General features: G+C 42.9%; 2 protein-coding genes across 4 annotated transcripts; one reads left to right on the top strand and one right to left on the bottom strand.

Annotated features, from left to right (window-relative positions):
- Positions 1 to 609: 609 nt before the first annotated feature.
- On the top strand, positions 610 to 3,687 carry OR5BS1 (olfactory receptor family 5 subfamily BS member 1). Its single transcript, XM_017894734.1, has 2 exons — positions 610 to 1,367; positions 3,525 to 3,687. The coding sequence occupies exons 1-2, from the start codon at positions 610 to 612 to the stop codon at positions 3,685 to 3,687; spliced, it is 921 nt and encodes a 306-aa protein (XP_017750223.1).
- Positions 3,688 to 8,702: 5,015 nt separating this feature from the next.
- LALBA (lactalbumin alpha) lies at positions 8,703 to 17,439 on the bottom strand. 3 transcript variants are annotated; one of them, XM_017894726.1, is made up of 5 exons: positions 17,364 to 17,439; positions 10,928 to 11,079; positions 10,115 to 10,273; positions 9,550 to 9,625; positions 8,703 to 9,036 (listed from the first exon to the last, which is right to left on the bottom strand). In XM_017894726.1, exons 2-5 carry the CDS (start codon positions 11,058 to 11,060, stop codon positions 8,976 to 8,978), a joined length of 429 nt encoding a protein of 142 aa, XP_017750215.1. In that variant the 5' UTR covers positions 11,061 to 11,079; positions 17,364 to 17,439; the 3' UTR covers positions 8,703 to 8,975. The 3 variants fall into 3 exon arrangements, with proteins under 3 accessions (XP_017750215.1, XP_017750214.1, XP_017750216.1); XM_017894725.1 differs by lacking the exon at positions 17,364 to 17,439 and adding an exon at positions 13,399 to 13,457; XM_017894727.1 differs by lacking the exons at positions 8,703 to 9,036; positions 10,115 to 10,273; positions 17,364 to 17,439 and adding exons at positions 9,853 to 10,045; positions 13,399 to 13,457.
- Positions 17,440 to 27,569: the final 10,130 nt, after the last annotated feature.

Below are 27,569 nucleotides of genomic sequence, written 5' to 3'. Positions count from 1 at the left end.
AAAAAAAAAAAAAAAAAAAAAAAAAAAATCTAATCTGGAATGAACTTTAGAAACATCTATTTTTCCCAGACTTTTTTTTCAGAAACTTAAGTGGCTTATGAGCTTACAGTGGCTGAGAGAGAACTTGCACCATGACCAGGTCTCATAATACTCCTATCAGACACTCAGACACTCATCATGGTCTGCCATCCAGATGGTCAGCCAAAATGTTTATTGCTTATTCACTATGCCAGTTAGCCCTCCTGTGGTTTAAGCTCAGTTCCTTTTGGAAGTAGAGAATAGCACTTCTCAGTGTCAACTCCCTTCACTTCCTTCTCCAGCCTGAATAATCCCTGCTCTCTTCGTCCTTTCTAGGTCTGATTCTCTGAACTTTTCCTCCCCACCTTCTCTACCATGGCGAATAAGTTACTGCCCTAAGCTGGAAAGGACTGACGTAGCCTGACATGGCAAAGCTGCCTCCGCTACAGAATCTGTCCTGGGTCTGCCCTGAAGTTTTACTGCCAATGCCTCATTCCCAGGCACGCCCTGACACTGATAACCCATTGGAGCATTCTTTTCAGTTCTTGTCAGTCAAAAGGAAAACTTGAGTGCTCCATGGAAGTCAGCAACATGACCACAGTCACTGTGTTTGTTCTCCTAGGACTGTCCAACAACCCTCAGGTTCAGGCATTGCTCTTTGTTCTGTTCCTGGCGATTTATCTCTTGACTCTACTGGGGAACCTGCTGATGGTGCTGGTGATCAGTACTGATTCCCACCTCCACACCCCCATGTACTTCTTCCTGAGACACCTCTCCTTCCTGGATGCTTTCTATTCCTCAATTATTGTGCCTAAACTGCTAGAGAACCTTCTTTCTAAGGAGAAGACAATATCCTTCCTTGAGTGTTTCACCCAGATCTCCCTGGTCATATTTTCTGGAGCTACTGAGGCTTGCCTCCTCTCGGTCATGGCCTACGACCGGTTTCAGGCCGTGTGTCATCCGCTGTTGTATGTGGTGGTTATGAACAGGAGGGTGTGTGCTGGCCTGGTGGGATCATCCTGGGCCATAGGAATCGGGACTGGCCTAATTAACACCCTCCTGCTTGCTCAGCAGCACTTCTGCGGCCCTAACGTCATCCGTAGTTTTGCCTGCGAGCTTCCTCCAGTGCTGTTATTGACCTGTTCCAACCCCTGCGCTAGCATCGCCTCCATTCTCACCACCATGTCAGTCCTGGGCCTTGGCACCCTTGTCCTTTTGCTGGGCTCCTACAGCTGTATCATCACAACAGCCCTGAGGATCAACTCTGCCACAGGTCGGAACCAGATCTTTTCCACCTGCTCTTCCCATTTCCTTATGGTCACCATCTTTTATACTTCAGGAGTTCTCAGGTATGTCATTCTACACCCCTGAATATAAATGTGGGATATTCCTTACCCTAGGTGGTCTCCATTGGCAGAATAGAGCATTACAAAATAGCAAGACGTTCAAAAGGCCTGGGCTCTAGTTCTGGCTCTACCAGGGACTAGCTGTATGAATTGCAAATAATCTATTTTCAGCTGGGTACGGTGGCTCATGCCTGTAACACCAGCACTTTGGGAAGCCGAGGTGGGTGGATCGCTTGAGCCCAGGAGTTGGAGACCAGCCTGGCCAACATAGCGAAACCCCGTCTTTACCGGAAATATAAAAATTAGCCAGATGTTGTTGCGTGTACCTGTAGTCCTAGCTACTCGGGAGGCTGAGATAGGAGAATTGCTTGAACCTCCGAGGCAGAGGTTGCAGTGAGCAGAAATTGCACTACTGCACTCCAGCCTGGGCAACAGAGTGAAACTAGGTCTCAAAAAAAAAAAAAAAAAAAAAAAAAACAGAATCTATTTTCTTTCTAAGGCTTCAATTGTCCATTCTGGAAAATGAGTTTAGACCAAGATAAAGATTTTTCTACTTCATTAACCTAAGATTTGGGAGTTCTCAAAAGAAATCAGAGAACCTTTGTTAGATTTTTATTCAGTGCTAGACAAAAAATAAAACCTGTCTTTGAAACGTATGCCATCTTTATTTCCTACTGGGAGATGTCGCCAAAGCTTACGTATATTGTAGCAATTTACTAGTCATTTACTGTACACCAGCTGCTTTACATTGCCAAGTCAATTTTAGTATGCACCACACTACAAGAGAAATATTATCAACCCACTTTTAGGTAAAGAACCTGAGTTTGGGAAGTTATCAGGTAATTTCTCAGCAGTCCTAGAACAAGCTAGTAGTGGAGCCACAAGTTGGACCAAGATCCGTGCCCTTCCTTACCATGCTTCTCAAACATCGACAGCTCTGGCTGCCTAGTCCTCCCTCACTAGGAGACAAAACAATCGACGCCTGTGCTTTCTACTAGTAAATTGAAGGTGGATTTGCACAAATTGTTCAATACTTTTCTCACCTGCCTGTGATTCAGAGAGAAGCCAAGGATGGAAATGGATGATAAGAATAGTCCAGTACCTGTAGTCTAGTGGCTGGGAAAGAAAAAATAATAAGTGAAAGAAAAATAAATAAATAGCCCAGGAGAGCTCAACTGAGCTGTACACCAGTCTCTTCATCTCCCTTTGTCTCAGTTTCCTCATCTGCCATAAGGGATGTAACTACTTACTTCACAGAAATGTTAGAAAGAATAAGTTAAATGACAAAAATAACAGTAAAATGACTATTTTTTTAAATAACCCAACACATTGGAACCCACAAGGAATATCCTTGGGATAGTCTATTCTGATAACTACAGTGCCACTGCAAAAAAATAATAATACTCGTGCTTCTTTGGAAGATACTCCGAGTGGTACTTAGCAAAATGTACTCAAGATTTTAATCTTATTATTTTGGAATCATATTATGTGCTTAACACATTTTCATCTCCCATTTTACCAGTTTTGGTTTCTTTTCCAAACCAAAGAAAAATGCAACTAAAAGGACAAATGTTTGTTCCACTCAACTTTATACAAATAATAGCCAAGGATTCTGAGGGTGATTCCCAGGGCCATAAAAGTTGGGAATAATGACAACATTTTAAACCGAGCATGCAGTTTTACATGAGCAGTCATCACAAGGTGAGAACATTGTGTTTCTGTACTGTTGCGTATAAAGAGGAAAAAGAGAAAAATTCCTCATATAATCATCATAGCTCTTAAGGAAGAATGTTTTGAAGAGTATGAAATGCTGTGGAAGTGTGTGAAATTATTATTAATTCTATTTTTTTTGTTTTACTTTTTATCTGTCCTGAATATTAATTCTATTAAAACCCGCAGCCTTTGATATGCTGCAGAACTACTTGTTCTTCGGGACAGCTCCTGTAACTTTCTGTGTGAGCTCACTTACGTTTGGAAGTGTTTGAAGGCAGAAATGACTGACTTTTCACAGATCAGCCATTTCTAGATGCTGCCACCAGAGAAAGTCAGCTCTGAAGACCTCCTTTGCAGAGTCTTTGCAGGGAGGGGATGAATTGTTGCTGCCAACAGTAAGTATTGTCACCATTGTCATAAGTGGCTTTCTGTGCAATTCCCTTCAAGGTATATGATTCCAGCATCCGGCTCAGCCCTAGAGCAAGTGCTCTCCATGCAGTACAGTGTGATAACCCCCCTGCTGAACCCCCTCATCTACAGTCTGAAGAACCAGGAGGTAAAGGTGGCTCTGAGGAGGATGCTGGCCAGGAAGTCCAGGCTTCCCTTGTAGCCCAATGCCCCTGCCTCAGCAGGAGGAAAAGTTATGGGGGAAAAAGGACGGAGGAAGAGCCATCACCACTCAGCTACCTCAGCATTCATCTCTCTCCAAAACAGAGACCTTAGTTTCTCTTCCTCCAATGCCCTGCTCTCAGCCAAAGGCAATGAGGAAACTGTCACAGAGCAGGTAACACCCATCAGATGGGGCCCAGTCGTTATACAAGAAAATCCTCAGGGCATCCCTGGCCATTTCTACAGCTAATGCTTTTTCCTCTCATTTCTTGCCTTTTTTACCCCTCTTCTTCCTGCTTCTCCCTCTCCCTTTTACTTATGTCTATGCACAAAAAGTAAATCAACCTAACAGACCACTAGCAAATGTCCTTCTGCATTCTTGGATAGTCCCATCTTGGCACTGTGACCCAACTCCTCTTTTGTTCTCATGCCAAAAAGTACTTTTAAAGATCTACATCCCATAACAACTTAGAAAGAAATCAAATAGACCGGGCATGGTGGCTCACACCTGTAATCCTGGCACTTTGGGAGGCTGAGGTGGGCAGATCATGAGGTCGGGAGATCAAGACCATCCTGGCCAATATGGTGAAATCCCGTCTCTACTAAAAATACAAAAATTAGCCTAGTGTGGTGGTTCACGCCTGTAGTCCCAGCTACTTGGGAAGCTGAGGCAGGAGAATTGCTTGAACCCGGGAGGCAGAGGTTGCAGTGAGCTGAGATCATGCCACTGCACTCCAGCCTGACAACAGAGTAAGACTGTCTCAAAAAAAAATAAATAAATAAAATAAAATAAGAATGTCTCCTCCTGTCTTCATCCTTAACAAGTAGCAGCTAAAGTAGAACCTAAGCCAGGTGTGATGGCACATCCCTGTAGTCCCAGCTACCCGAGAGACTGAAGCAGGAGGATCATTTGAGCTCAGGAGTTCAAGGCTGTAGTGTGCTGTGCTCACACCTGTGAATAGCCACTGTCCTCTGGACTGGGCAATGTTGTGAGACCCCATCTCTAAATAAACAAATAAATAAAATAGCACCTAGCAAACAGTGTATCCTCAATAACAATTTGGTGACAAATCAAGCAGTGAAAGAAGGAATGAATATGGGTCACCCGAAGTCTTTTCTCTTGCATGATCTCAGGAAATGGGAAGAGGGGAGTATCCCCCTCTAAAGTATAAGGGTCTTCAAAGCAAAACCTCTAAGAGCTTCTGTATCCCCAATATCTAGTACCTCCTGTCACCTAATAGGCTCTTAATTAGTGTTCAATAAATGAAAAAAGTGGAGGATGAGAGAGAAGGAGAAGTGGGAGAAGAAACATGAAAAGAAATATTTGAGGCCGGGCATGGTGGCTCACGCCTGTAATCCCAGCACTTTGGGAGGCTGAGGTGGGTGGATCTCCTGAGGCTAGGAGTTCAAGACCAACCTGGCCAACACGGTGAAACCCCATGTCTACTAAAAATACAAAAATTAACTGGGCGTGGTGGTGGGCACCTGTAATCCCAGCTACTTGGGAAGCTGAAGCAGGAGAATTGTTTGAACCAGAGAGGCGGAGGTTGCAGTGAGCTGAGATTGCACCACTACACTCTAGTCTGGGCAACACAGAGAGACTCCATCAAAAAAAAAAAACAAAAAAGAGGTCAGGCGCGGTGGAGGGCAGATCACCTGAGGGCAGGAGTTCAAGACCCGCCTGGCCGACATGGTGAAACCCCATCTCTACTAAAAATACAAAAATTAGCTGGGCGTGGCAGCGCATGCCTATAATCCCAGCTATTCAGGAGGCTGAGGCAGGAGAATTGCTTGAACCCAGGAGGTGGAGGTTGCAGTGAACCAAGATCCTGCCACAGCACTCCAGCCTGGGCAACAGAGCAAAACTCCATCTCAAAAAGAAAGAAAAAATTATTTGATTTTATCTAATACAATTCCTGTCTTCATAACAAGATAGGTGTCAGGGAAAAGTAGCAGGGAGGAGAAAGCAGGATAAGAGGAGAGAACAAAACTCTGTATTGCTGTGAACCATTTTGAGTCTTTCTCACGCAGAGCTCAGTAAATGGTCTGCTCTCTGAGAGCCACTCCCTGGAGCCTCCCCACTTCCACATTAGTCTGGATGACTTCAGACCTTTGCTTGGCTTAGAGCTTCATTTTAGGCCTAAAGGAAAGATAAGGAGGTAGAGAAAGCAAAACAGATGCTCAGCTGCCATACTGCCTCCTATTCGGCTCTCAAGAAAGTTCTCAGGAAGAGAACAGCAGTTTCCTGTCCTGCTTCTACCCAAATGCCAAGAGAACTGCATCTATCAAGCCTGCTTCTATGCCCAAAGAAAAAGAAAAGTTATCGGCCGGGCGCGGTGGCTCAAGCCTGTAATCCCAGCACTTTGGGAGGCCGAGACGGGCGGATCACGAGGTCAGGAGATCGAGACCATCCTGGCTAACATGGTGAAACCCCGTCTCTACTAAAAAATACAAAAAACTAGCCGGGCGAGGTGGCGGGCGCTTGTAGTCTCAGCTACTCGGGAGGCTGAGGCAGGAGAATGGCGTAAAACCCGGGAGGCGGAGCTTCGCAGTGAGCTGAGATCCGGCCCACTGCACTCCAGTCTGGGGTGACAGAGCGAGACTGCCGTCTCAACAAAAAAAAAAAAAAAAAAAAAAAAAAAAAAACAGTTATCGTGGAAGGAGATGATAATGTTAATGAGCTGTGATTGTGGTGATCATTTAGTGTATACATACAACAGAACATCAAGTTGTACACCTTCAACATTTACAATTTTAATTTGTAAAAAAGGAGGAGGAGGAGAAGGTGAAGAAGACTACTGGTGTGTATGTCATGAAGCTGATCCAGCCATACCTCACTGGATAAAGGAGGCAATGTATAGATTTATTGATTCATTTTCTCAAAAGAATTCATAATTCAGTGGACACCATATTAGACATTGAAATTAAAAAAAATGTATAGGCCGGGCACTGTGGCTCACACCTGTAATCCAAGCACATTAGAAGGCCGAGGTGGGAGTTTAAGACCAGCCTGAGCAACATGGTGAAATCCCATCTCTACTAAAAATTCTAAAATTAGCTGGGCATGGTGGCAGGCACCTATGCCCAGCTGCTCCAGAAGCTGAGGCAGGAGAATCGCTTGAACCCAAGAAGCGGAGGTCACAGTGAGCCGAGATCATGCCACTGCGCTCCAACCTGGGCAACAAGAGCAAAACTCCGTCTCAAAAAATATATATACATAAGCTAGTGTGGGGAAAATAAGTATAGACTAGGAACGCGAGAGTTTGCCTGAGAATTCCAAATGCAGACCCCAAATGCCTTTTGTAGTGTTGCTTGAACCAAAGAACATGGCATTTTGTTTGTTTATTTGATTTAATACATGAATTATTTTACAACTCAACACACTACAATTAAACTGAGTAGAAACACAGAAAAACTGCTCTGTAGTACTAGTACAGAGTAGGCATCTCGAAACATTTGTATCATAACCCACTGTAACCAATGAATAATTGAAAAAAAGAAAAAGATGTCTGTCATGCCAGTTCCCTGGCTTCTATCTGTTCTTGATCTTCTGACCTCAGGCTGAGGTTCTCTCTGCAGATAAATCTCTTACTGTCAGTTCCTTCAGCAACGGCTCCTGAAGATCATGAACTCATGTACTGTGTACTTGCCCTCACAGGTGAACTTTCCTGTCTTCTCTGTGGGATGAAGGCCAGGGCTGTGGAGCTAAGCAACAATGCGAATGTCATTCTCAGCTCATTCAGAGTGTGACAAATTAAACTGTAGTTTGGAATGCTGGATTGTTAAAGCAGGAAGTGATCTCAGAAAACTATCTAGACCAAAATCCTCATTTTAAGATGAGGAAACTGAGGTACAGAGAATGGAGATGACCTGCCCAGGTTCAGACCATCAAAAAGTAGCAGAAACAAATTTTGGGACCCAAATGTCCCGATTCTTCTTCTTTAACATATCCCATAATTATTTAAATGAATGAAGTCCTGCAAACATTCTCCTTAAAAACAAGTAAAGCACAAGAAGAAATAATGGAGTGGAGAGTCCAAACCAAAAGGTCCCATGTTCTCAGATTCTTCATCATCACTGTCAAGGCCCCTGTTCTCTCTCTGGTTTCCAGAGACAGGAAGAGTTCCTTTCACAGCTCCTCATGAAGGATAAAGAAATCCTTCAACCCCCTCAAGTCACCCATTTCAGATTCTTGGGTTCCCACCCATGCTCTTCCTTTTCCCAACCCACATCTCCACTTGTCAAAATCCCACACAGACTTTAAAACCAGCCTAAATGCTCTCCCTTTCAGAAACCCTTTCTTGATTCCTTTTTCCCAACATCCCCTCCAAATAAAAATTATCTTTCCTTTTGTGAATGCCCAGTACACATTTCTAACCTCTCTTATGATGCTTATAACTCTCTTCCTTATATTGTAACTATTTTTTAATGTTTATCTTATTTCTCGCGTTAGTCGTTGAGGGCAAAGGCCATTCAGCCAACTTTGTGTTTTTGTTTTTTGTTATTGTTTTAGTTTTTTGAGATGGAGCACACAGGCTGGAGTGCAATGACACGATCTCAACTCGTTGCAACCTCCGCCTCCCAGGTTCAAACAATTCTCCTGCCTCAGCCTCCTGAGTAGCTGGAATTACAGGCACCTGCCACCACACCTGGATAATTTTTGTATTTTGAGTAGAGACAGGGTTTCGCTGTTGGCCAAGCTGGTCTCAAACTCCTGACCTCAAGAGATCTGCCCACCTCAGCCTCCCAAAGTGCTGGAATTACAGGAGGGAGCACCACACCTGGCTAGTATTCAGCCAACTTTGGATCCCTCTACAGTTCCTTAAATAGATTAGGTGATCAATAAAAGTTTGTTGCATTGAGTTGGTGCAGAAAGTAACCTTCACCTTTCTATTGTAAATTCAGTCTACTTCTTCTTCAGTAGAGACAGAAGGTGGCTATGACCTACGGCTTCAGTGTCCACCTACTCATCCTATTTCTTCCCCTTTCCTCCAGGGGGAAAAAAAATACAGCCAGTGATTTCAAATTGGGATCTTTATTCAAGACAGAGGTGAAATCTGTGCTGTAGTGAAAGCGCCATCGGGGGCACTAAGCAAGGGTCTAGAGCTCAGTGCACCACTCCTGGATCTCCGGAAAATAGTCCTCAAGAGTTCAGTGATGTCACTACAGCGCCCAAGGCTCAGAGACAGATAAGCTTTGGGGGAGCAGAAAGCAGCAAACTGAGGTGGCGTTAGGGAAGAGGCACCCCAGGAATGTGGGGTGGGCAGGGATGCCAAGGACAGCAGATGCTCACAACTTCTCACAAAGCCACTGTTCCAGCTTCTCAGTGCAGAGGGCTTTATGGGCCAACCTGATAATGGAGAAAGGGACAAGGTGAGTTAGCTGACTGAATCTTGGCTTGAATTTCCATCTAGATTCATTCCCAGGAAGGCTGAAGTGAAAGAGTGTGGATGAGAATTACAGTAAGACATTCCTGGCCTGATGTCAAGGGACACAAGCCATCAAGTGGAATACAGTCCATAAAAAAATAATCCAAGAAAATTGTAGGGTTAAAAAAAGAGATGCAATGAGACCAACAGCTTGCTTGAGGGCATAGAACTAAGCAAGTGGAATTAGACGTCCAAATCTAAGTGAAAGGAGGCCTGGGTCTGAGCCCTCCATTAGGCAACCCCTTATTAGGAAAGTTGCTACCGAGGAGTGGAGCGAGAGAGGCTTAATAACAGAAACCTGACTCTTTAGGTAAGTTTTGTTTCAGAGACTGTATTCTAGATTAAATGACCAAGAGATAGGGTAAGAGGAAAGGGGTGCTGGGCTAACGGGGTAAGGAGAAGGAGGATGGGGAAATAATAGAATAAGGATTCACCAGTAGTCAATTCCTTTAATATCCAGGATCTTCTTGGCACACATTATGTCATCGGTAATGTCATCATCCAGGAACTCTGGCAGGAGTTACAGGGAAAGGAATGAGAGAGCTGAGACGTACTACCCAGAAAGTCACTGAGTTCCCCCAACCCCTGGATCCAGTGGGTTCTCTAAACTCAAGGCTTGTGCCTGTTGTCTTTTTATATGAAAGGACCAATGTGGTAATGTCTAACCCTGGGTAGGGACTTCCTTCATTTCCCTGGGATATCTCTGGAGGAATCATCAGCTTCATCAACTGACTTACCCTGAAAATGCAGAGAATAAGATTCCAAGACTCTCAGACTGCTCAGATTGTCTACCCCCGAACCTCAGAGAACTGTCTGGGGATTTGATGACCATGAAGAATCCAAACAGCTTCTTACCCAGTACTGCCAATTCAAGTCCCACAATTTTTGTAGAGCCCAGCCAAGGCAACGAAGCCCGAGGTCTGCTTGGCACTAAAAAGGAGATTATCCCAAGGGCAGGCCTCAGAAAAACAGAGAAAGAGGGTTATAGGGGCTACTCACTGTCACAGGAGATGTCGCAGATATTCCTTGACTGAGGGACCTGGCTGCTTTTGCACCAAAGCTTATTACTGATCTGGAAAAGTCCATATTCTGTGCTTCCATTGTTTTCAACTATGGCTTGTGTGTCATAACCACTGGTGTGAAACATGGTACAGATGACTGAGGGAAAGATGAGAAAGAGATACCACAGAGATGTCCAGGATCCGCATAAAGGAGGACTTGTAATTCTAAGACATAAAAATGGTTTCCAGCCAATCTCCAAAGATGGCAAAGCTCAGAGTTTCTTGATAAGATGAGATGGAGAATTCCAAAAAAAGTCAGACAATAAGAGAAAGAAAGGATAGGAAAATAAATGGGCCAGGCGTGGTGGCTCATGCCTGTAATCCCAGCACTTTGGGAGGCTGAGGCGGGCGGATCACAAGGTCAGGAGTTTGAGACCAGCCTGGCCAACATGGTGAAACCCTGTCTCTACAAAAAGTACAAAATTAGCCAGCATGATGGTGGGTGCCTGTAATTCCAGCTACTTGGGAGGCTGAGGCAGGAGAATCACTTGAACCGAGGAAGCAGAGGTTGCAGTGAGCAGAGATTACACCATTGCACTCCAGCCTGGGCAACAAGAGTGAAACTCCATCTCAAAAATAAATACATACATACATACATGCATACATACATACATGAAATAAGAGTATGCAAATGAGCAGAAAAGAGGATGATTAGATAATTAAGTAAAAGTGGAGGAGCGACGTGCAGGAAAGAGGGGACGGAGGAGAGAATCACATGAGGAATGGATGAAACAAGGAAGGGGGGACTCACATTCAGGCAAAGCGATGCCTCCATAACCATCTATGTCTTTCAGCAGCTGGGACAGCTCACATTTTGTAAATTGCTTGGCCGGGATGGCAGGGAACAGGATGCCCACCAGGAACAGAGGGACAAACGACCTCATTTTGGCTGCCCCCAAGAACCTGAAATGGAAGCATCACTCAGTTTCATTTCTTTATATTCATGCAGAAAGCCTCAGGGGCTCTGGCACCAAGCCCTACATCTAGGAAGAGAATGAAAAGAGACTGGTCATGCCAAGACAGAAACGCTGAGCCTGCCAGCTTCCTTCCATAATTCACCCTACTTTTCCTTTCCCTCTCCCAGTATCTAGTCCATACCAGGTATTGTTCTCTACCCAGAAAGAGTTCAAACCTTGATCCAGCTTCCCATTTGGCTTTGTTTATCCCTTTGTTTTTTGTAGGGTTGGTTCTAGGAAGCACTGTCTCTGGTTACTTTAGGAACAAAGAAGGCCATGGGGGCAATATAAGTGAGGAATCAGAAAATACAATAAAGTTCTATGGCCAGCTTCCCCCTCCCCACTAGAGACATACAGAATGCGGAGAGGGGGTGTATGTCATCACATGCCGCAGTCTCAGGATCAAAGCTGGCACTTGTCCAACCAACCCAGCCATGTAACAAAGCCCAGAATGAGTTCTGAGCTCATGACTGAAGGCTCAGAAATAGAAATAGAATATGGGAATGTAGACTACAACAATCAGATATAACTTGGATCCTAAGACTTCCTACTTAAGTAAAATGCATAATTGAAAAGCCTGTATGAAAGCATCTAGGCCAGGCACAATGTCTCACACCTGTAACCCCAGCACTTTGGGAGGCTGAGGCTGGTGGATCACTTGAGCCCAGGAGTTTGAGACCAGCCTGGGCAACATGGTAAAACCCCATCTCTACAAAAAAAAAAAAAAAAAAATACAAAAATTAGCTGGGCATGGTGGCATGTGCCTGTAGTCCCAGGAGGTCGAGGCTGCAGTGAGCCATGTTCACTCCATTGCACTCTATCCATCCTGGGAGACAAAGTGAGAACCTGCCTTTTTTTAAAAGAAAAAAGAATCTAGCTATTATCAGATTCCCCACCCCAACCACTTCTACGATAAATAACCAAATACTACATTGGCATTGAGACATTACATAAATCTAAGACTAATAACTTGTAGACAGCCTCAGAGTTGGCCACGGAAAGTGGGAAAGACGCAAGCCAGTGGAAAGATTGGACTTCAAGACTGAACAAGCTTGTGTCTGGAACCTCTATAAGATCAGTGCCCCTAAGCAAGTAGAGCTAAGGATACTAGTTCTGAATAGTTCCTTTAATTTGCTGGCATCAAGCTTCATGTTATGGTGACAAGTAGCTGTTAGCTCCTTCATGCCACCATTCATCTTCTTATCCTCATCTCTAAACCTGAACTGATTTCTTCTTTCTTCTTCCTTTTTTGTTTTAGACCAAGTCTCACTCTGTCACCCAGGTTGGAATGCAGTGGCACGGTCTTGGCTCACTGCAACCTCTGCCTCCCAGGCTCAAGTGATTCTCCTGCCTCAGCCTCCCAAGTAGCTGGGACTACAGGCATGTGTAACCATGCCCGGCTAATTTTAGTATTTTTAGTAGAGACAGAGTTTCTCCATGTTGGCCAGGATGGTCTCGAACTTCTGAGCTCAGGCAATCTGCCTTCCTCGGCCTCCCAAAGTGCTAGGATTAAGACATGAGCCGCTGCACCCACCAACTTGATTTCTTATGTTTCAGGGAACATTTATCTCAATCAATCTGTTTAAGACTTACAAACTGACGGTCTTCCATATCATTATCTCCTACATGTATTCAGAGTCAGGGAAAAGTCCTCTCAGTTTAATCCTGTCTTCTATACCATGGATTACCAGTATATGAAGTGGCAGGAGTAAAGGGAAGATGGAGGATCTTGGTGTGCCGGGAGGGATGAGCAGAAAGTCCTGATAGCAAGAGATACACGTTCAGAAACACAGCAAAAGTGGAGCCACTCCATTTCTCCACATTCCACCCAGAGGCACTGCAAGGGTACATGACAGGAATGGGAATCCTATCACGCTAAGCTTTGTTGAGAATATGGCTGAGGGTGACCTTGAACCATGTGGGAAAGGGACAGATAAGAAAAACTTGTGCTGAGGACTAGTCCTTCCAATAGTGGAGTCTTGTGTAAAATGCCTCCTGCCCTAGGCTATGGACTAAGTACCTGTGACAGAGTAAAATGGTGGGCCAGGGTCTCAAGAATCACAGGGGTTTTCTACACTTTCGGCCAAGTCAAGACCTAAGGCAGCAGCCTGCTTGCCTGTAATTTGATTATACCTCGGCCCTTCACTATAAGCAATAAAAATCAGCATACAGGTCAGGAATCACAACTAAGTGCAGAAAAGAAAATAAACATGCCTCCGGCAAAAGGAACCATTATTTCCCTAGAAATGTTTGTAAAATACGATACCTGGGAGTCATCTGGAAAAGAGGATAGAAAGTGTCTATGGAAACAACTGCAAACATCCAGAGAAAGATGCAGCCTCTTGGAGATTGTCCAAAGGAGAACAATACACAATGACTACAGCACTGAAAGAGGAAGTATGTGGAAAGAAGTTAAGCACAGCTCGTGGAAGAAAGCTCTCACTCAGCTCTCCCTGTCCAGGAAGAAAGCTCCTGCCAAAATCTCCCTTTCCAGAGAGGTTTACTCAGGGTGCTCTGCATGGAGGTCGAGAGCTGAATCAAGATGGTGAAGAGGCATTTACAATAAACTTACCTGGGTTTTGTTAAAAATAAACTAAAAATTACGTTCGTTCTCTCAGATGCTGTGGGAAAAAACCCAGGTTTCTAAAACCAGAAATCACCTTTTGGAGATGAACAAAATAAAATGTTATTTCTAAAATAAATTTCTTTATTTATAAAATAAAAATTTCAGGCCGGGCATGGTGGGGTCGCGCCTGTAATCCCAGCACTTTGAGAGGCCAAGGCAGGCGAATTACTTGAGGTCAGGAGTTCGAGACCAGCCTGACCAACATGGCAAAAACCCCGTCTCTACTAAAAATACAAAAATTAGCCGAGCAAGCTGGCAGGAGTCTGTAATCCCAGCTACTCAGGAGGCTGAGGCAGGAGAATCGCTTGAACCCAGGAAGTGGAGGTTGCAATGAGCCAAGACCACGCCATTGCACTCCAGCCTGGGAAACAGAGCAAGACTCCATCTCAAATAATAATAATAATAATAATAATAATAATAATAGTCTTTATTTCTAAAAATAAAGAAATTGAAAGCATGTGTTTCAAGGCACGTTTTCCATGTGAAACTGTAGTCTGTAGGTGAGTTGGCATTTCTAGACAGAGCCGAGGCCTACCATTTAGAAGGAACACCCTGAGATCCACAGTAATAATGGCCATTACATCTTACAGTTAATATCCTCACCTTGTGCCTGCAGTGGCTCATGCCTATACTGCCAGCACTTTGGGAGGCTGAGGCAGGAGGATCACTTGAGGCGAGGAGTTGGAGACCAGCCTGGGCAACATAGCAAGACTCTGTCTCTACAAAAATATAAAAATTAGCCAGGCATAGTGGCACGTGCCTATAGTCCTACCTACTCGGGATTGGCATGTGCCTATACTCCTAGCTACTGAGGTGGGAGGATTGCTTGAGCCCAGGAGTTCAAGAATGCAGTGGGCTTTGATTGTGCCACTCACTCTAGCCTGGGCAATAGAGCAAGACCCTGTCTCTATTTTGAAATACATTTATATCCTCATCTTGTTCTACTTTCTCTCATAATTCAGGAAAATTATCACTAGATAGACAATGATGCTAGATCTTGAAACCCAAATTTCATGCAAATGTTTAACCAAATTAAAGAGTTAATTAAAGCAACTAAGATTTAGAGAGGGAGTGATTTTATTGGCATTTTCTTTTCAGCTGCTTGTCCAAAAGTCCCCACAGTTACTTGGCATTATAGATTCACATTCTATATCCCACAGGAAAGGCCTGCTCGCAATCATATGGGCTTATTTTGGGTTGCTATACTTGCATTACTATTTATATCACTGCTTTTATACTTCACTGAACCATAGCTTCACTTGTGTGAACTGGGGATAGTATCAACCAAAAAATGCAATCATGGAAATATAAATTATAACACAAAAATGATTTTAAAAGATACTAACTAAATTTTACCTTTTTAACTGAATATTAGCAAAAAAAAAACCCGATACACATGTAATTACCAAGAAGCTCACAAAATTTCTTTGCAAATTTTAATTGATTTTCATTTTAATTTATAAAATGTTTATTTTAAATAAACATATATTTATATAATTTTACATCAACACCTTTGATAGAATCCTACATCGTATTTTTTGTTAACATGGTAGCTTTTCCTTTCCTTTTAGGAATGGCTTCCCTTTCTTCCTCCTCATTTCTTCCCTGCCAAACATCATCCTGGCAACTCATATTAACAATCTACCACCCCATTCCCCATAATGTGTTTATTTCACACTGCATGCCTGTATCAAAACAACTTATGTACTCCATAAATATACACAGCTATGATGTACCCTCCAAAATTTAAAAAACAAACTAGGGAAAAAATTCTACCATATCTTAGTCCATAGTTTTATCCATTATTGTATTTATATAAACACATATTGTTTTGCTATTCATTTTAAATTTTTAATCCATCTGCAATTCTGTCTGGGTTTTGTCTTCTCTTCAACTTGTCATATTTGTCTATTCTGACACAAATACCTTATTGATTTCATTGCGGCAGCTTTTTGCTATGTTCTGCTGTCTGATATAACAAGTCTTCCTTGTTATCCTCTTTTTAAGAAAAGATTAATTAAACTTTTTATTTTCAAAAGTAATTTGGGAGGCCAAGGTAGGTGGATCATGTGAGGTCGGGAGTTTGAGACTAGCCTGACAAACATGGCGAAACCCTGTGTCTACTAAAACTACGAAAATCAGCCAGGCGTGATGGCACATGCCTGTAATGCCAGCTACTCGGGCAGGGGAATCGCTTGAACCAGGAAGCAGAGGCTGCAGTGAGGCTAGATCGTGCCATTGTACTGGGCAACAAAACAAGACTCCTTCTCATAACAAAAGGGAAAAAAAAGTCATTTAAACTTACAGAAAAGTTGTAAAATATTATCACAAGCTCACATGTATCTTTCCTATCTAACCACTCACTGTCAATGTTTTGCCACATTTGTATGTTCTGTCTCATAAACCTATTCCAATTTATTCTTTCATGAAATTTTTAATATATTTTAATCAATTTTCACCAAAAGTATGTTGAGACTTGAATTGGGATTACAACATACATAATCATACAGTCAATATACGTAATAATTTTTAGAAAGCTAACCTTTTATAATATTACATTTTAAATCTCAGGGTGTATGTAGTTTTCCTTTGTTCAGATTCTATTTTGTACATTTCACTAAAATTTTATAGTGTTCTTAATATGATTCAATGCCTTTTTTATTAAATTGTTTTCTAAATATTTGGCACTTTCAGTTGTTAATGTGAATGAGATATTTTCCCCTTTCCACTTCTAAGTGCTTATAAATAGTACAGAGAACAGATACTTTTTGCAAATGTATCTTCTACACAGCCATCTTGCCAAAATATTATAAATTCTAGTGTTTTTTCACTAGCATTTGGGGGTTTCTAGGTTTATAATCCTACAATCTAAGAAAGTGATAGGTAAGCTCTTTCTTTTCATTATTTGTCTTCGAGCAAAGGGAAGCCACCACAAAAGCTATCTGCCTCTGCCATAGCTCAGGCCAGAAAATAATTAACAACAATAATAATAGTGTAATAGTAATATTCTCCCATAAGAGTGTAAAATCACTGGCCTGTTCTCACTCAGGCCTGAAGTTCATGCTAACATAACCACATCTAGTCAAGGAAATTCCAAGCTGAGAAAATAAACTAAATTGAGATGTGGAAGAAGCATAAGCAATCCTCCTCGGAGGTCCTTGAAATTTCCACAGATTAAGTTAACTAAGTAGGAGCTCAGAAAACAATACCAAACACATCAACCAGATGCATTGACTCACGCCTGTAACCCCAGTGCTTTGGGGAGCCAAGGCAGGAGGATTGCTTGAGGCCAGTAGCTAAAGACCAACCTGGACAACAGAGTGAGACCCCATCCTTATTTCCCAAAAATTTAAAAGTTAGCCAGGCGTGGTGGCACGTGCCTGCAGCCCCAGCTACTCAGGAGGTTGATATGAGAGGATCATTTGAGCCCAGGTTACAGTGAGCCACGATCATGCTACAGCACTCCAGCCTGGGCAACAGAGTGAAACTCTGTCTCTAAAAAGAAAATTACCAAACACAAAATGAACCATTATGAATCCAAGTGAGGAGAACCAACTCCTATCCATTGAAAAGAGCCACCTTGCCCAAGGGGCACATTTACTTCCCAGAAGCGGTTCACATCCAGTGGCTGGTTGATGTGGATTGAGAAGCTTGGCCCCTTTACCTCAATGGAGGACAATTTTTCACAGCCATCCCAGCTGCAGAGGCTCTTATGAAATCAACTGAAGCTCTGTTATGACTACATCACAATTCACCTTCTTCTGGCCAGTCCTGCTTTCTTCAATCCTTCACCTCACAGGTGTTGAGACCACATGCATTTCCCAGTAAACTTCCTGCACGCAAATCTCCATCTGAGTCTGTTACCCAGGAAATCTGACCTGAAACAGTTGGTGTTGGAAGTAGTTCAAGGCAGCAAGCTCTGAAATGGGATCTGGAAACCCTGTGGAAATGGGCTGCCATTCTCCATGACAGTACACATGACCATGGCATGGTGTTATCTCTGATACACAGAATACATGAACCTGGGGAACCCAGGGGTAGACATAAAACTGCCCTGTTCACCATCACTCCTAGTGACCCATTTTGGGAATCTATACTTCCTGTCCCTGTCACATTGAGCTCTATAGCTAAGAGATATTAGTTCTCAGTTCTGGGAAACGTAGTGGGTGTCCCATTAAACTTAAAGCTACAGCTGCAGCTTCACATTTCTCACACTGAGAGACTAACAAGCATGAAAGACTCACTATCCTGGGAGGGATGACTAACCCTAATCATCAAGATTAGGGATGAAGAATATGTTTGGCATCCAGGTGATCCATTGTGGTGTCTCAACCAAAAAATTGGCACTTCCTTGCCCAATTTTTTTTTTTTTTTTTTTTTTTTTTTTTTTTTTTTTTTTTTTTTTTTTTTTGAGACAGAATCTCGCTCTGTCGCCCAGGCTGGAGTGCAGTGGCATGATCTCAGCTCACTGCAACCTACACCTTCTGGGTTCAAGCGATTCTTGTGCCTCAGTCACCCAAGAAGCTGGGATTACAGGCGAACGCCACCAAACCCAGCTAATTTTTGTATTTTTAGTAGAGCTGAGGTTTCATCATGTTTGGGCCAGGCTGGTCTCAAATGTCTGACCTCAAGTGATCCACCCACCTTGGCCTCCCAAAGTGCTAAGATTACAGGCGTGAGCCACTATGCCTGGCCTCCTTGCCCAACTTTTTTTTTTTTTTTTTTTTTTTTTTTTTTTTTTTTTTTTTGAGATCAGAATCTCGGCTCTGTCGCCCAGGCTGGAGTGCAGTGGGGCGATCTCGGCTCACTGCAAGCTCGCCTCCCGGTTCACGCCATTCTCCTGCCTCAGCCTCCCGAGTAGCTGGGACTACAGGCGGCCCGCCACCACCCACCGGCTAATTTTTTGTACTTTTAGTAGAGACGGGGTTTCACTGTATTAGCCAGGATCGGTCTCGATCTCCTGACCTCGTTGATCCACCTGCCTCGGACCTCCCAAAATGCTGGGATTACAGGCATGAACCAACGCAACCGGCCCAACTTTTATTGTAAATTACAAACTCAGCAATTACAACCTGAGAAGGGAAAGGTAACCAGGCTTTCAGAACTTTAAGAATGAAGATCTGAGTCAGACCACAAGGTAAGTCACTAGACTAGCAGCAATACTACTCTAGAATAAGAGGAACCTAGAATGAGTGGTAAGGGACAAGTGAAGCCTAGAGACCAGTTGTAGCAGTGGGAGCTGTAATTTATCCCACTGTTAAACGAAATAACAGAGAGAGACCTTCTAAAAGAAAAAGGTATTTATTTAGCAATAAGGCTTTGCAATGGGAATACATATGCCATAATAAACTATGTATATATTCAGGGAAGTAAAGGAAGACAAAAATTTTTAAAGAAAAAATGAGGAGGATTACACAATTGTTTTGAAGTTATTGGCAGGGCATGGTGGCTCATGCCTGTGATCCCAGCACTTTGAGAGGCCAAGGTTCAGGCGGATTGCTTGAGCTCAGGAGTTTGAGACCAGCCTGGGCAACATGGCGAAATCCCATCTCTACCAAAATACAAAACATTATCCAGGCGTGGTGGTGCGTGCCTGTGGTCCCAGCTACTCAGGAAGCTGAGGTGGGAGAATCTCTTGAGCCCAGGAGGTGGAAGTTGCAGTGAGCCAAGATCACGCCACTGCACTCCAGACTGGGTGACAGAGCAAGACCTCATCTCAAGCAAACAAAAACAGAAATGAGATGATTATCCTTGGCTATCAGGGTCAATAACAAGGGTGACGCCAGTTCGAGGCTGAACAGACGGTTGCTGGGCAAATGCCTTTGCAGAAGTATTTTTTGTGTAAGGTTGCAATGGACTTTGCAAGGTTGTGATTGTTGCCATCTCTTGTGATAGTTTTGTTATCAGGCATACAAACATGAGAACCTTTCTGACAACTTGCACACCAGTAAACTTCTTTTACTTTTTCCCATGAAAAGACATCACCAAAATCCTGGAAGAGTTGCTCCCAGAACTTATGCAAAGCAAGTGGGTCTAAGCAGCACACAAATGGATTCCAGTGGATGCTATGGTGCACCAACCAGATTCCCTCCACCCCTTTCAGGATTAAAGCAGTGGTTCCCCCGGCTGCTGGGAGAGCTATCTGCTGATAACACTCAAATGAATCCCTCTCTGAGAATTACTCTCAAAGGGAGAGCCCCTTTGCCTCAGTGAGAGACAAGTCTGCAGGGCCATCTCAGCTCCACAACTTCCCACAAGATCGGCTGAGCACTTTGTTGTGACTGCACCAGAGTGCAGGTTGTCCCTGTCACCAGTCCTACTTCCTTCAGCCTGCCACCACCCCACCCCACAAACACACGCAGATATTGATTCCAAAACCACTGTCTAATCAACTTACACACCAGTCTCCATTGCAGAATGTTTCTCAGGGGAGCCTGACCTATAACAAAAGATAATCACTGCTTTGTGGAGTTAGACATTCAAAATTAAAATGATGGAAAATAGAAGCAAGTAAGCTGGGGAATATTTAGCGTAAAAGTTTCCTAAGGCCTTACATTTTACAGGAAAATAGTTAAGATACTAATTAACTTCAGAGTTTATTAAAAATTCATTATTAAAATTTTAAACTAGTAAACTAGTAAAATAATAGAAAAACAAAGATTCCAAACCCATATAGAAACAAAATAGAATAAGAAAATAACAAATAAAAAATAGGACTAAAATATCACAAAAGAATTGAAGTAAAAAACAATAACAGAAAGAGATCTGGAAAATCCCCCCAAAATATTGTGAAGTTAAAGGACATACTTCTAAATAACTAATTGTCAAGGAGGAAACCTCAAGGGAAATTAAGAACTATTTTAAGTGGAATGAAAATGAAAATATAACATATCAAAATTTGTGGGCTGCAGCTAAAGCAGTGCTTAAAAGGAAATTTATAACATTAAATTCCTATATGAAAGAAGAAAAGTATCAAATCAGAAATCTAAGCTTCTACCTTAGGAAACTAGAAAAAAAAGAAGAGAAAATTGAACTCAAAGCAAGGGTTTAATCTCTCAATAATTGAAAAGATAAGATCAAACCAGTCAGTATAAGATTTTAACAATATAATTAATAAACATGACCTAATAGATGTATATACAACATTACATCAAATAACTGCAGAATACACATTTTTTTAACACAACCAGGATATTAGAAATTGTGAACTTAGCAATGTTTCAGACTTAACATCAGTGAGTCTATCTTAGGCTACTGACTCCATGTTGAACTGTTTGATGAATGTTGAGACCACAAAGGAACTATGAAAAACATTTCCTTCACAAACAACCATACTCTTAACAATATACAAGACAAGGAAACTGGTCCTTATCTTTAGGAACACTCCATGAAATCACCTTTGCTAAAATTATGACAGTGAGAGAAATCTGACATAGCTGACTCAATCCTGCTTCTAACCTCACAAGCTGTCTTTGTTCACTCCTGGTGTAAGCCAAGCTAACTATGGGAGCTAAATATATATATATCCCTAAATGCAGAGGATATTTAAAAAGAAAGGCTGAAAGTTATAGTTTAACTTTAGAGACACATGCACAGAAAGAGAGAGGCTTGCTCTGTCACCCAGGCTTGAGTACTATGGCACAATCACTGCTCACTGCAGCCTTGACCTCCTGGGCTCAAGTAGTCCTCCCACTTCAGCCTCCCAAGTAGCTGGGACCACAAATGCGTGCCATCGTACCCGACTAATTTTTTTTATTTTTTGTAGAGACAAAGGCTCACTATGTTACCCAAGCTAGGCTCAAACTCCTGGGCTCAAGAGATCTTCCTGCCTCTGATAGTGGATGGTTTTGTTATCAGGTATACAAACATGAGAACTCTTTCTGACAACTTTGACACCACTAAACTCCTTTTAAGTTTCCCCATGAAAAAAGAGAAACATCTCCAGGGCTGGGCATGGTGGCTCATGCCTGTAATTCCAGCACTTTGGGAGGCCGAGGTGGGCAGATCACTTGAGGTCAGAAGTTCGAGACCAGCCTGGCCAACATGGTGAAACCCCGTCTCTACTAAAATACAAAAATTAGTCAGGCATGGTGGTGCATACCTGTAATCCCAGCTACTTGGGAGGCTGAGGCAGGAGAATCACTTGAACCCTGGAGGCAGAGGTTGCAGTGAGCTGAGGTCACACCACTGCACTCCAGCCTGAGTGCACTGAGTGCACAGAGCAAGACTCCACTAAAAAAATAAAATAAAATAAAATAAATCACCAAAATTCTAGAGGAGCTGCTCCCAGAACCTATACAAAGCAAGAGAATCCAAGCAGCACACAGATATAATCCCAAAGTGCTGAGATTACAGGTGTGAGAACCACACTTAGCTTATGGTTTACCTTTAAAGCAAAGATTATAACAATCCTTTCCCAAAACTAACCCCCTCCTTGCTTGGAGACTGAAACCACCTGTATAAAACTAACAAATTGGCCACAAGCTTAGAATTATGGTTCAGGAGTCATGTAGCTGAGGTCACAAGATATAACCTCCCCAGTTGCTCCAATAGATAACATCAAGACTGGTGTTTGAGGTAATTTTCAGACCTTGCATTCTAATGGACCAGCTGGCACCACCCAAACTGTTACCCGTATCAAGAAACTGATTCAACTAGTCCTGTGACCTACACCCGGGAACTAACTCAATGCAAGGAGACAGCTTAAACCCCCTGTGATTTCACCCCTGACTCAACCAATAAGCATTCTCCATTCCCTAACCCCCTGCCTACCAAACTATCCCTGAAAATCCCTCCCCTCCAAATTCTCAGGGAGGCAAATTTGAGAATTATCTCTTGTCCTTCTCACTTGGCTGGCCGTGGGATTAGTAACCTCTTTGCTGCAACACCTGCTGTTCTCAGTGCATTGACTTTTCTGGGCAAAAAGAAATCATCAGGCTGTAGCATGCATATAGGTTTTTCCTAACTGATGCAAATGCACCCTTCTACTAATGGTTAAAGACTTCTTTGTTTAATCCACCAATAAAATAATTTGAACATTTATGTAATCTAAATGAATTCCTATAAATGTGAACCTCCTCACTCCTCTCAGGTGATGCAGCCTCTAACTGCCATCTGGGTTGCAACCCTCATTTCTGAGTAAATACTTATTTGCCTCTGACCTGTTGATTCCTCTTTTTTTTTTTTTTTTTTTTTAAGGAGTAATGAAATATTCAGAATAACACAGCAGTTAAAACAGGATATATAAGAAAATATACAGCCCCAGATGCAGAGGATACTAAAAAAGAAAGTCTGAAAGTTAATGAGCTAAGCACCCATCTCAATAAATTTTTTAAAAAAAGAAAATGAACTCAAGTATGAAGATGAAGGAACTAATAAAAAGCAGAAAATAATGAGAATAGAAAACAGGTATAGATTTTTTTTCCTACAGGAGGGCGGACAAGATGGCCAACTAGATGCAGCCAACAAGTGCTGCTCCCACCAAGAGAGACCTAATTATCAAGAAAACCATCATAATTTGGACAGATCTCTGGAGAGAAAAAGCCAAGAGTAGATGGAGAGGCAGCATTGATGCCAAGACTGAAGAGGGAGGAAGCTGGGAACCCTGCACAGGTGACCTGAATGCTAGGGCTAGTTCCACCCCTGAAGGTCTCCCAGTAAAGAGGTGAGTGAGGAACGGCTCACTCTTGCCGTGGATATCTGGGATCCTAGCTACAGGGGACCTCGCATCCCCCATGGATGTGTGAGCTGGCAAGGGGATCTCCCCAGGGAAGAGGAAGAGACAGACCTTCAGATAGTGTGGAGCCTGGGAATTTTTGTGGGCTGGGCAGCTCCAGCAGAGATCAGCCATAGACACCCATCTCCTAGGGCTCCCCATCCCCCTCTAGGAGGCACTGGCTCCCACTGACTTCTAGCCTAGAGAGGATAGGGCTAGCTTCCCCATGGGAGTGGGGCAAGTCTGTTCCACAAGCCCTCCTGCCCTCCAGCCCCTCCCAGGGCCCAAGCCCAGCTGTCCCACAGGGGTGGGTACACAGTGCAGCCGCCACAGCCCAGCCTCAATGCATTGCTCCACCTGAGTAAATTCCTGGCAAACCAGGAGCACATCAGCTCTTTCAGTGCAGCCAGAATCCAACCCCAAGCTGTGGGACGTCTGGTGCTTCCAGAGCAGCTCGAGAGTACAAAGCCAAGATCTGTGGCCCACACTGGAGTGAAGTACGAGCCCCCACTCTCAGTGCACTGAGACGGAGAAGACGCGTAGGTTCCGGGGGTGGATGGGAGCAGGGTGTACCTCCCTACACAAGGCCGGTCCAGAAGGGGTGTAACGTGTCTCCCTGTCACAGGCTCTGGCCAAGGGGGCACCCTAGACCCAAAACACCTAACAAAATAAACATGAGTGATCAGAGGGAACTCCCCCACAGCCCAGGAGCAGACCTGGTGAGGGGGCCATCACTTCCTGCCAGCCACATAGAGCAGGCCTGCCAATGTGAGGAGGTACAAAACTCATATGCCTGGTTATTAGCCTAGCTACCTGCCATTACTCTTAGGCGTCATCTACTGGTTTGCAGCTCAAACTACAACAAGAAAAATTATCCTTCCAATATCTACCTGTGAAACCAAGCCCAAGAATTCACCCACACATAAAGATCCTGTACAGAGCCCTGGCCTTCTGGAAGCATCCAGAAATGAAACCAACTAAATATACTCAATTTATGCCACAACTAAAGGAACATCAACCCTCCCATATGAAAAATAATCAGAGCAAGAACTCTAGCAATTCAAAAAGCCAGAGTATCCCCTTATCTCCAAATGGGTCCACTAACTCCCCAGCAATGGTTCTTAAGCAGTCTGAAATAACTGAATTGACAAACATAGAAACATAGAATTCAGAATCTGGATGGCAAGGAAGCTCATCAAGATTCAGGGGAAAGTTGAAACCCAATCCAAGGAATCCAGTAAAGCAATCCAAGAGGTAAAAATGAAATAGCCATTTTAAGAAAGGATCAAACTGAACTTCTAGAGTTGAAAAACTCACTACAATAATTTCATAATATAATGAAAAGTAGTAACAGCAGAATAGACCAAGCTGGAGAAAGGATTTCAGTGCTCAAAGACCAATTCCTTGAATCAACTAAGACAAAAATAAAGAAAAAAGAATTAAGAAAAATGAACAAAACCTCTGAGAAATATGGGATTATGTAAAGACACCAAATCTATGACTCATTGGCATTCCTGAGAGAGGAGAGAGAATAAGCAACTTGGAAAGTATATTTGAGGATACAGTCCATGAAAATTTACCTAATCTTGATAGAGAAGTTGACGTGCAAGTCCAAGAAACACAGGAAACCCCAGATAGATACTATAAAAAATGACAATCCCCAAGGTACATAGTCATCAGATTCACCAAGGTTAACACAAAAGAAAAAATTTTAAAGGCAGCTAGAGAGAAGAGTCAAGTCACATACAAAGGGAATCCCATCAGGCTAGGAGCAGACTTCTCAGAAGAAACCTTAAATGCCTGAAGAGAAGGGGGCCTATTTTCAGCATTGTTAAAGAGAAGAAATTCAACCAAGAATTTCATATCTCACCAAACAGAGCTTCATACATGAAAGAAAAATAAAATCCTTCTCAGACAAGTAAATGCTGAGAAAATGTTTCAACTAGCTAGACTAACAAAGAAAAATAGAAGAGAAGATCCAAATAAGTATAATCAGAACTGACAAACATGATATTTTGCAACTGATGCCACAGAAACACAAAAGATCCTCAGATAATACTATGAACAACTCTATGCACACAAATTAGAAAATCTAGAGGAGTGGATAAATTCCTAGAAACACACAGTCTGCCAGGATTAAGTCAGGAAGAGACTGAAACCCTGAGCAGACCAGTATGAAGCTCTGAAATTGAATCAGTAATAAAAATAAACCTACCAACCAAAAAATTCCCTGGACCACATGGATTTGCATACGAATTCTGCCAGATATATAAAGAAGAACTGGTACCAATACTACTGAAACTATTCCTAAAAATCAAGGTGGAGGGACTTCTCTCATTCTTTGAAGCCATCCATCAGCATAATACCAAAATCTGGCAGGACACAACAAAAAAAGACAATGCCAGGCCAATGCCTCTGTTGAAAATAGATGTGAAAATCATCAACAAAATACTAGCAAACTGAATCCAGCCGCACATCAAAGAGTTAATTCACCGCTATGGTGAGTTTTAACTAAACCCTTGTGGTTTAGTTAAAGCCACAACCAAGTAGGCTTTATTCCTGGGATGCAAGGTTGGTTCAGCATACATAAATAAATGTTATTCATCACATAAACATAATTAAAAGCAAAAACTATATGATCAACTCAATAGACACAGAAAAAGTTTTCAATAAAATCCAACATCACTTCATGATTTAAAAAAAAAAAAACCCTCAGCAGACCAGGCGTCAAAGAAACATACCCCAAAATAGTAAGAGCCACCTATGACAAACCCACAGCCAACATCATGCTGAACAGGTAGAAGCTGGAACCATTCCCCTGAGAACTGGAACAGAATGAAGATGCCTACTCTCACTACTCCTATTCAACATAGTACTGTCCTAGCCAGAGCAATCAGGCAAGAGAAAGAAATAAAAGACATCCAAATTGGAGAAGTCAAACTATCTCCCTTTGCTGATGATTGAGTCTATCTTTAAAAAATCCTAAAGGGGCCGGGCGTGGTGGCTCATGCCTGTAATCCCAGCACTTTGGGAGGCCAAGGCTGGCAGATCACGAGGTCAGGAAATTGAGACCATCCTAGCTAACTTGGTGAAACCCCATCTCTACTAAAAATACAAAAAATTTGGCGGGCATGGTGGCGGGCGCCCATAGTCCCAGCTACTCAGGAGACTGAAGCAGGAGAATGGTGTGAACCCAGGAGGCAGAGCTTGCAGTGAGCCAAGATCACACCACTGCACTCCAGCCTTGGCGACAGAGAGAGACTCTGTCTCAAAACAAAAGAAAGAAGGAAGGAAGGAAGGAAGGAAGGAAGGAAGGAAGGAAGGAAGGAAGGAAGGAAGGAAGGAAGGAAGGAGAAAAAGAAAAAAAAGAAAAAAGAAAATCCTAGAGACTCTACCAAAAGGTTCCTGGAACTGACAGACAATTTTAGCAAGGTTTCAGGACACAAAATCAATGTACAAAAATCAGTAGCATCTCTGCACCCAATAATGCCCAGGCTGAGAGTTAAATCAAGAACACAATCCCATTTACAATAGCCACAAAGAAAATGAAATACCTAGGAATACAGCTAACCAAGGAGGTGAAAGATCTCTGCAAGAAGACTACAAAACACTGCTGGAAAGTATCAGAGACAACACAAAAAACATTCCATGCTCACAGATTGGAAGAATCAATATCATGAAAATGACCATACTGCCCAAAGCAATTTACAGATTGAAGGCTATTTCTATCAAACTACTAACATTCAGGCCAGGTGCAGTGGCTTATGCCTGTAATCCCAGCACTTTGGAAAACCAAGGTAGGTGGATCACCTGAGGCCAGGAATTCGAGACCAGCCTGACCAATATGGTGAAACCCTGTCTGTACTAAAAATACAAAAATTAGCCCGGTGTGGTGGCATGTGTCTGTAGTCCCAGCTACTTGGGAGGCTGAGACAGGAGAATCACTTGAACCCAGGAGGCAGAGGTTGCAGTGAGCCAAGATCATGCCACTGCACTCCAGCCTGGGTCACAGAGTGAGACTCCATCTCAAAACAAAAAAAAAAACTACTAACATTCTTCACAGAATTAGAAGAAACTATTCTAAAATTCATATGAA

The sequence above is a fragment of the Rhinopithecus bieti genome, unplaced genomic scaffold, assembly GCF_001698545.2.
Source record: "Rhinopithecus bieti isolate Rb0 unplaced genomic scaffold, ASM169854v2 scaffold_24390, whole genome shotgun sequence".
Lineage (NCBI taxonomy): Eukaryota > Metazoa > Chordata > Mammalia > Primates > Cercopithecidae > Rhinopithecus > Rhinopithecus bieti.
Note: the sequence above shows the minus strand (reverse complement) of the source record. Positions and strands in the feature narration are given on the sequence as shown.

Bases quoted from the DNA above. Each gene is read 5' to 3' on its own strand.
- OR5BS1 (XM_017894734.1), top strand. From the start codon at position 610: ATGACCACAGTCACTGTGTTTGTTCTCCTAGGACTGTCCAACAACCCT. The intron at 1,368-3,524 runs GTATGTCATTCT...ATTCCCTTCAAG, and splicing joins TATACTTCAGGAGTTCTCAG to GTATATGATTCCAGCATCCG.
- LALBA (XM_017894725.1), bottom strand. From the start codon at position 13,454: ATGTTTGCAGTTGTTTCCATAGACACTTTCTATCCTCTTTTCCAGATG. The intron at 11,080-13,398 runs GTATCGTATTTT...CTTCCATTTCAG, and splicing joins CTTTTCCAGATGACTCCCAG to GTTCTTGGGGGCAGCCAAAA. The intron at 9,626-10,114 runs GTGAGTAGCCCC...AACTCCTGCCAG, and splicing joins CTGCGACATCTCCTGTGACA to AGTTCCTGGATGATGACATT.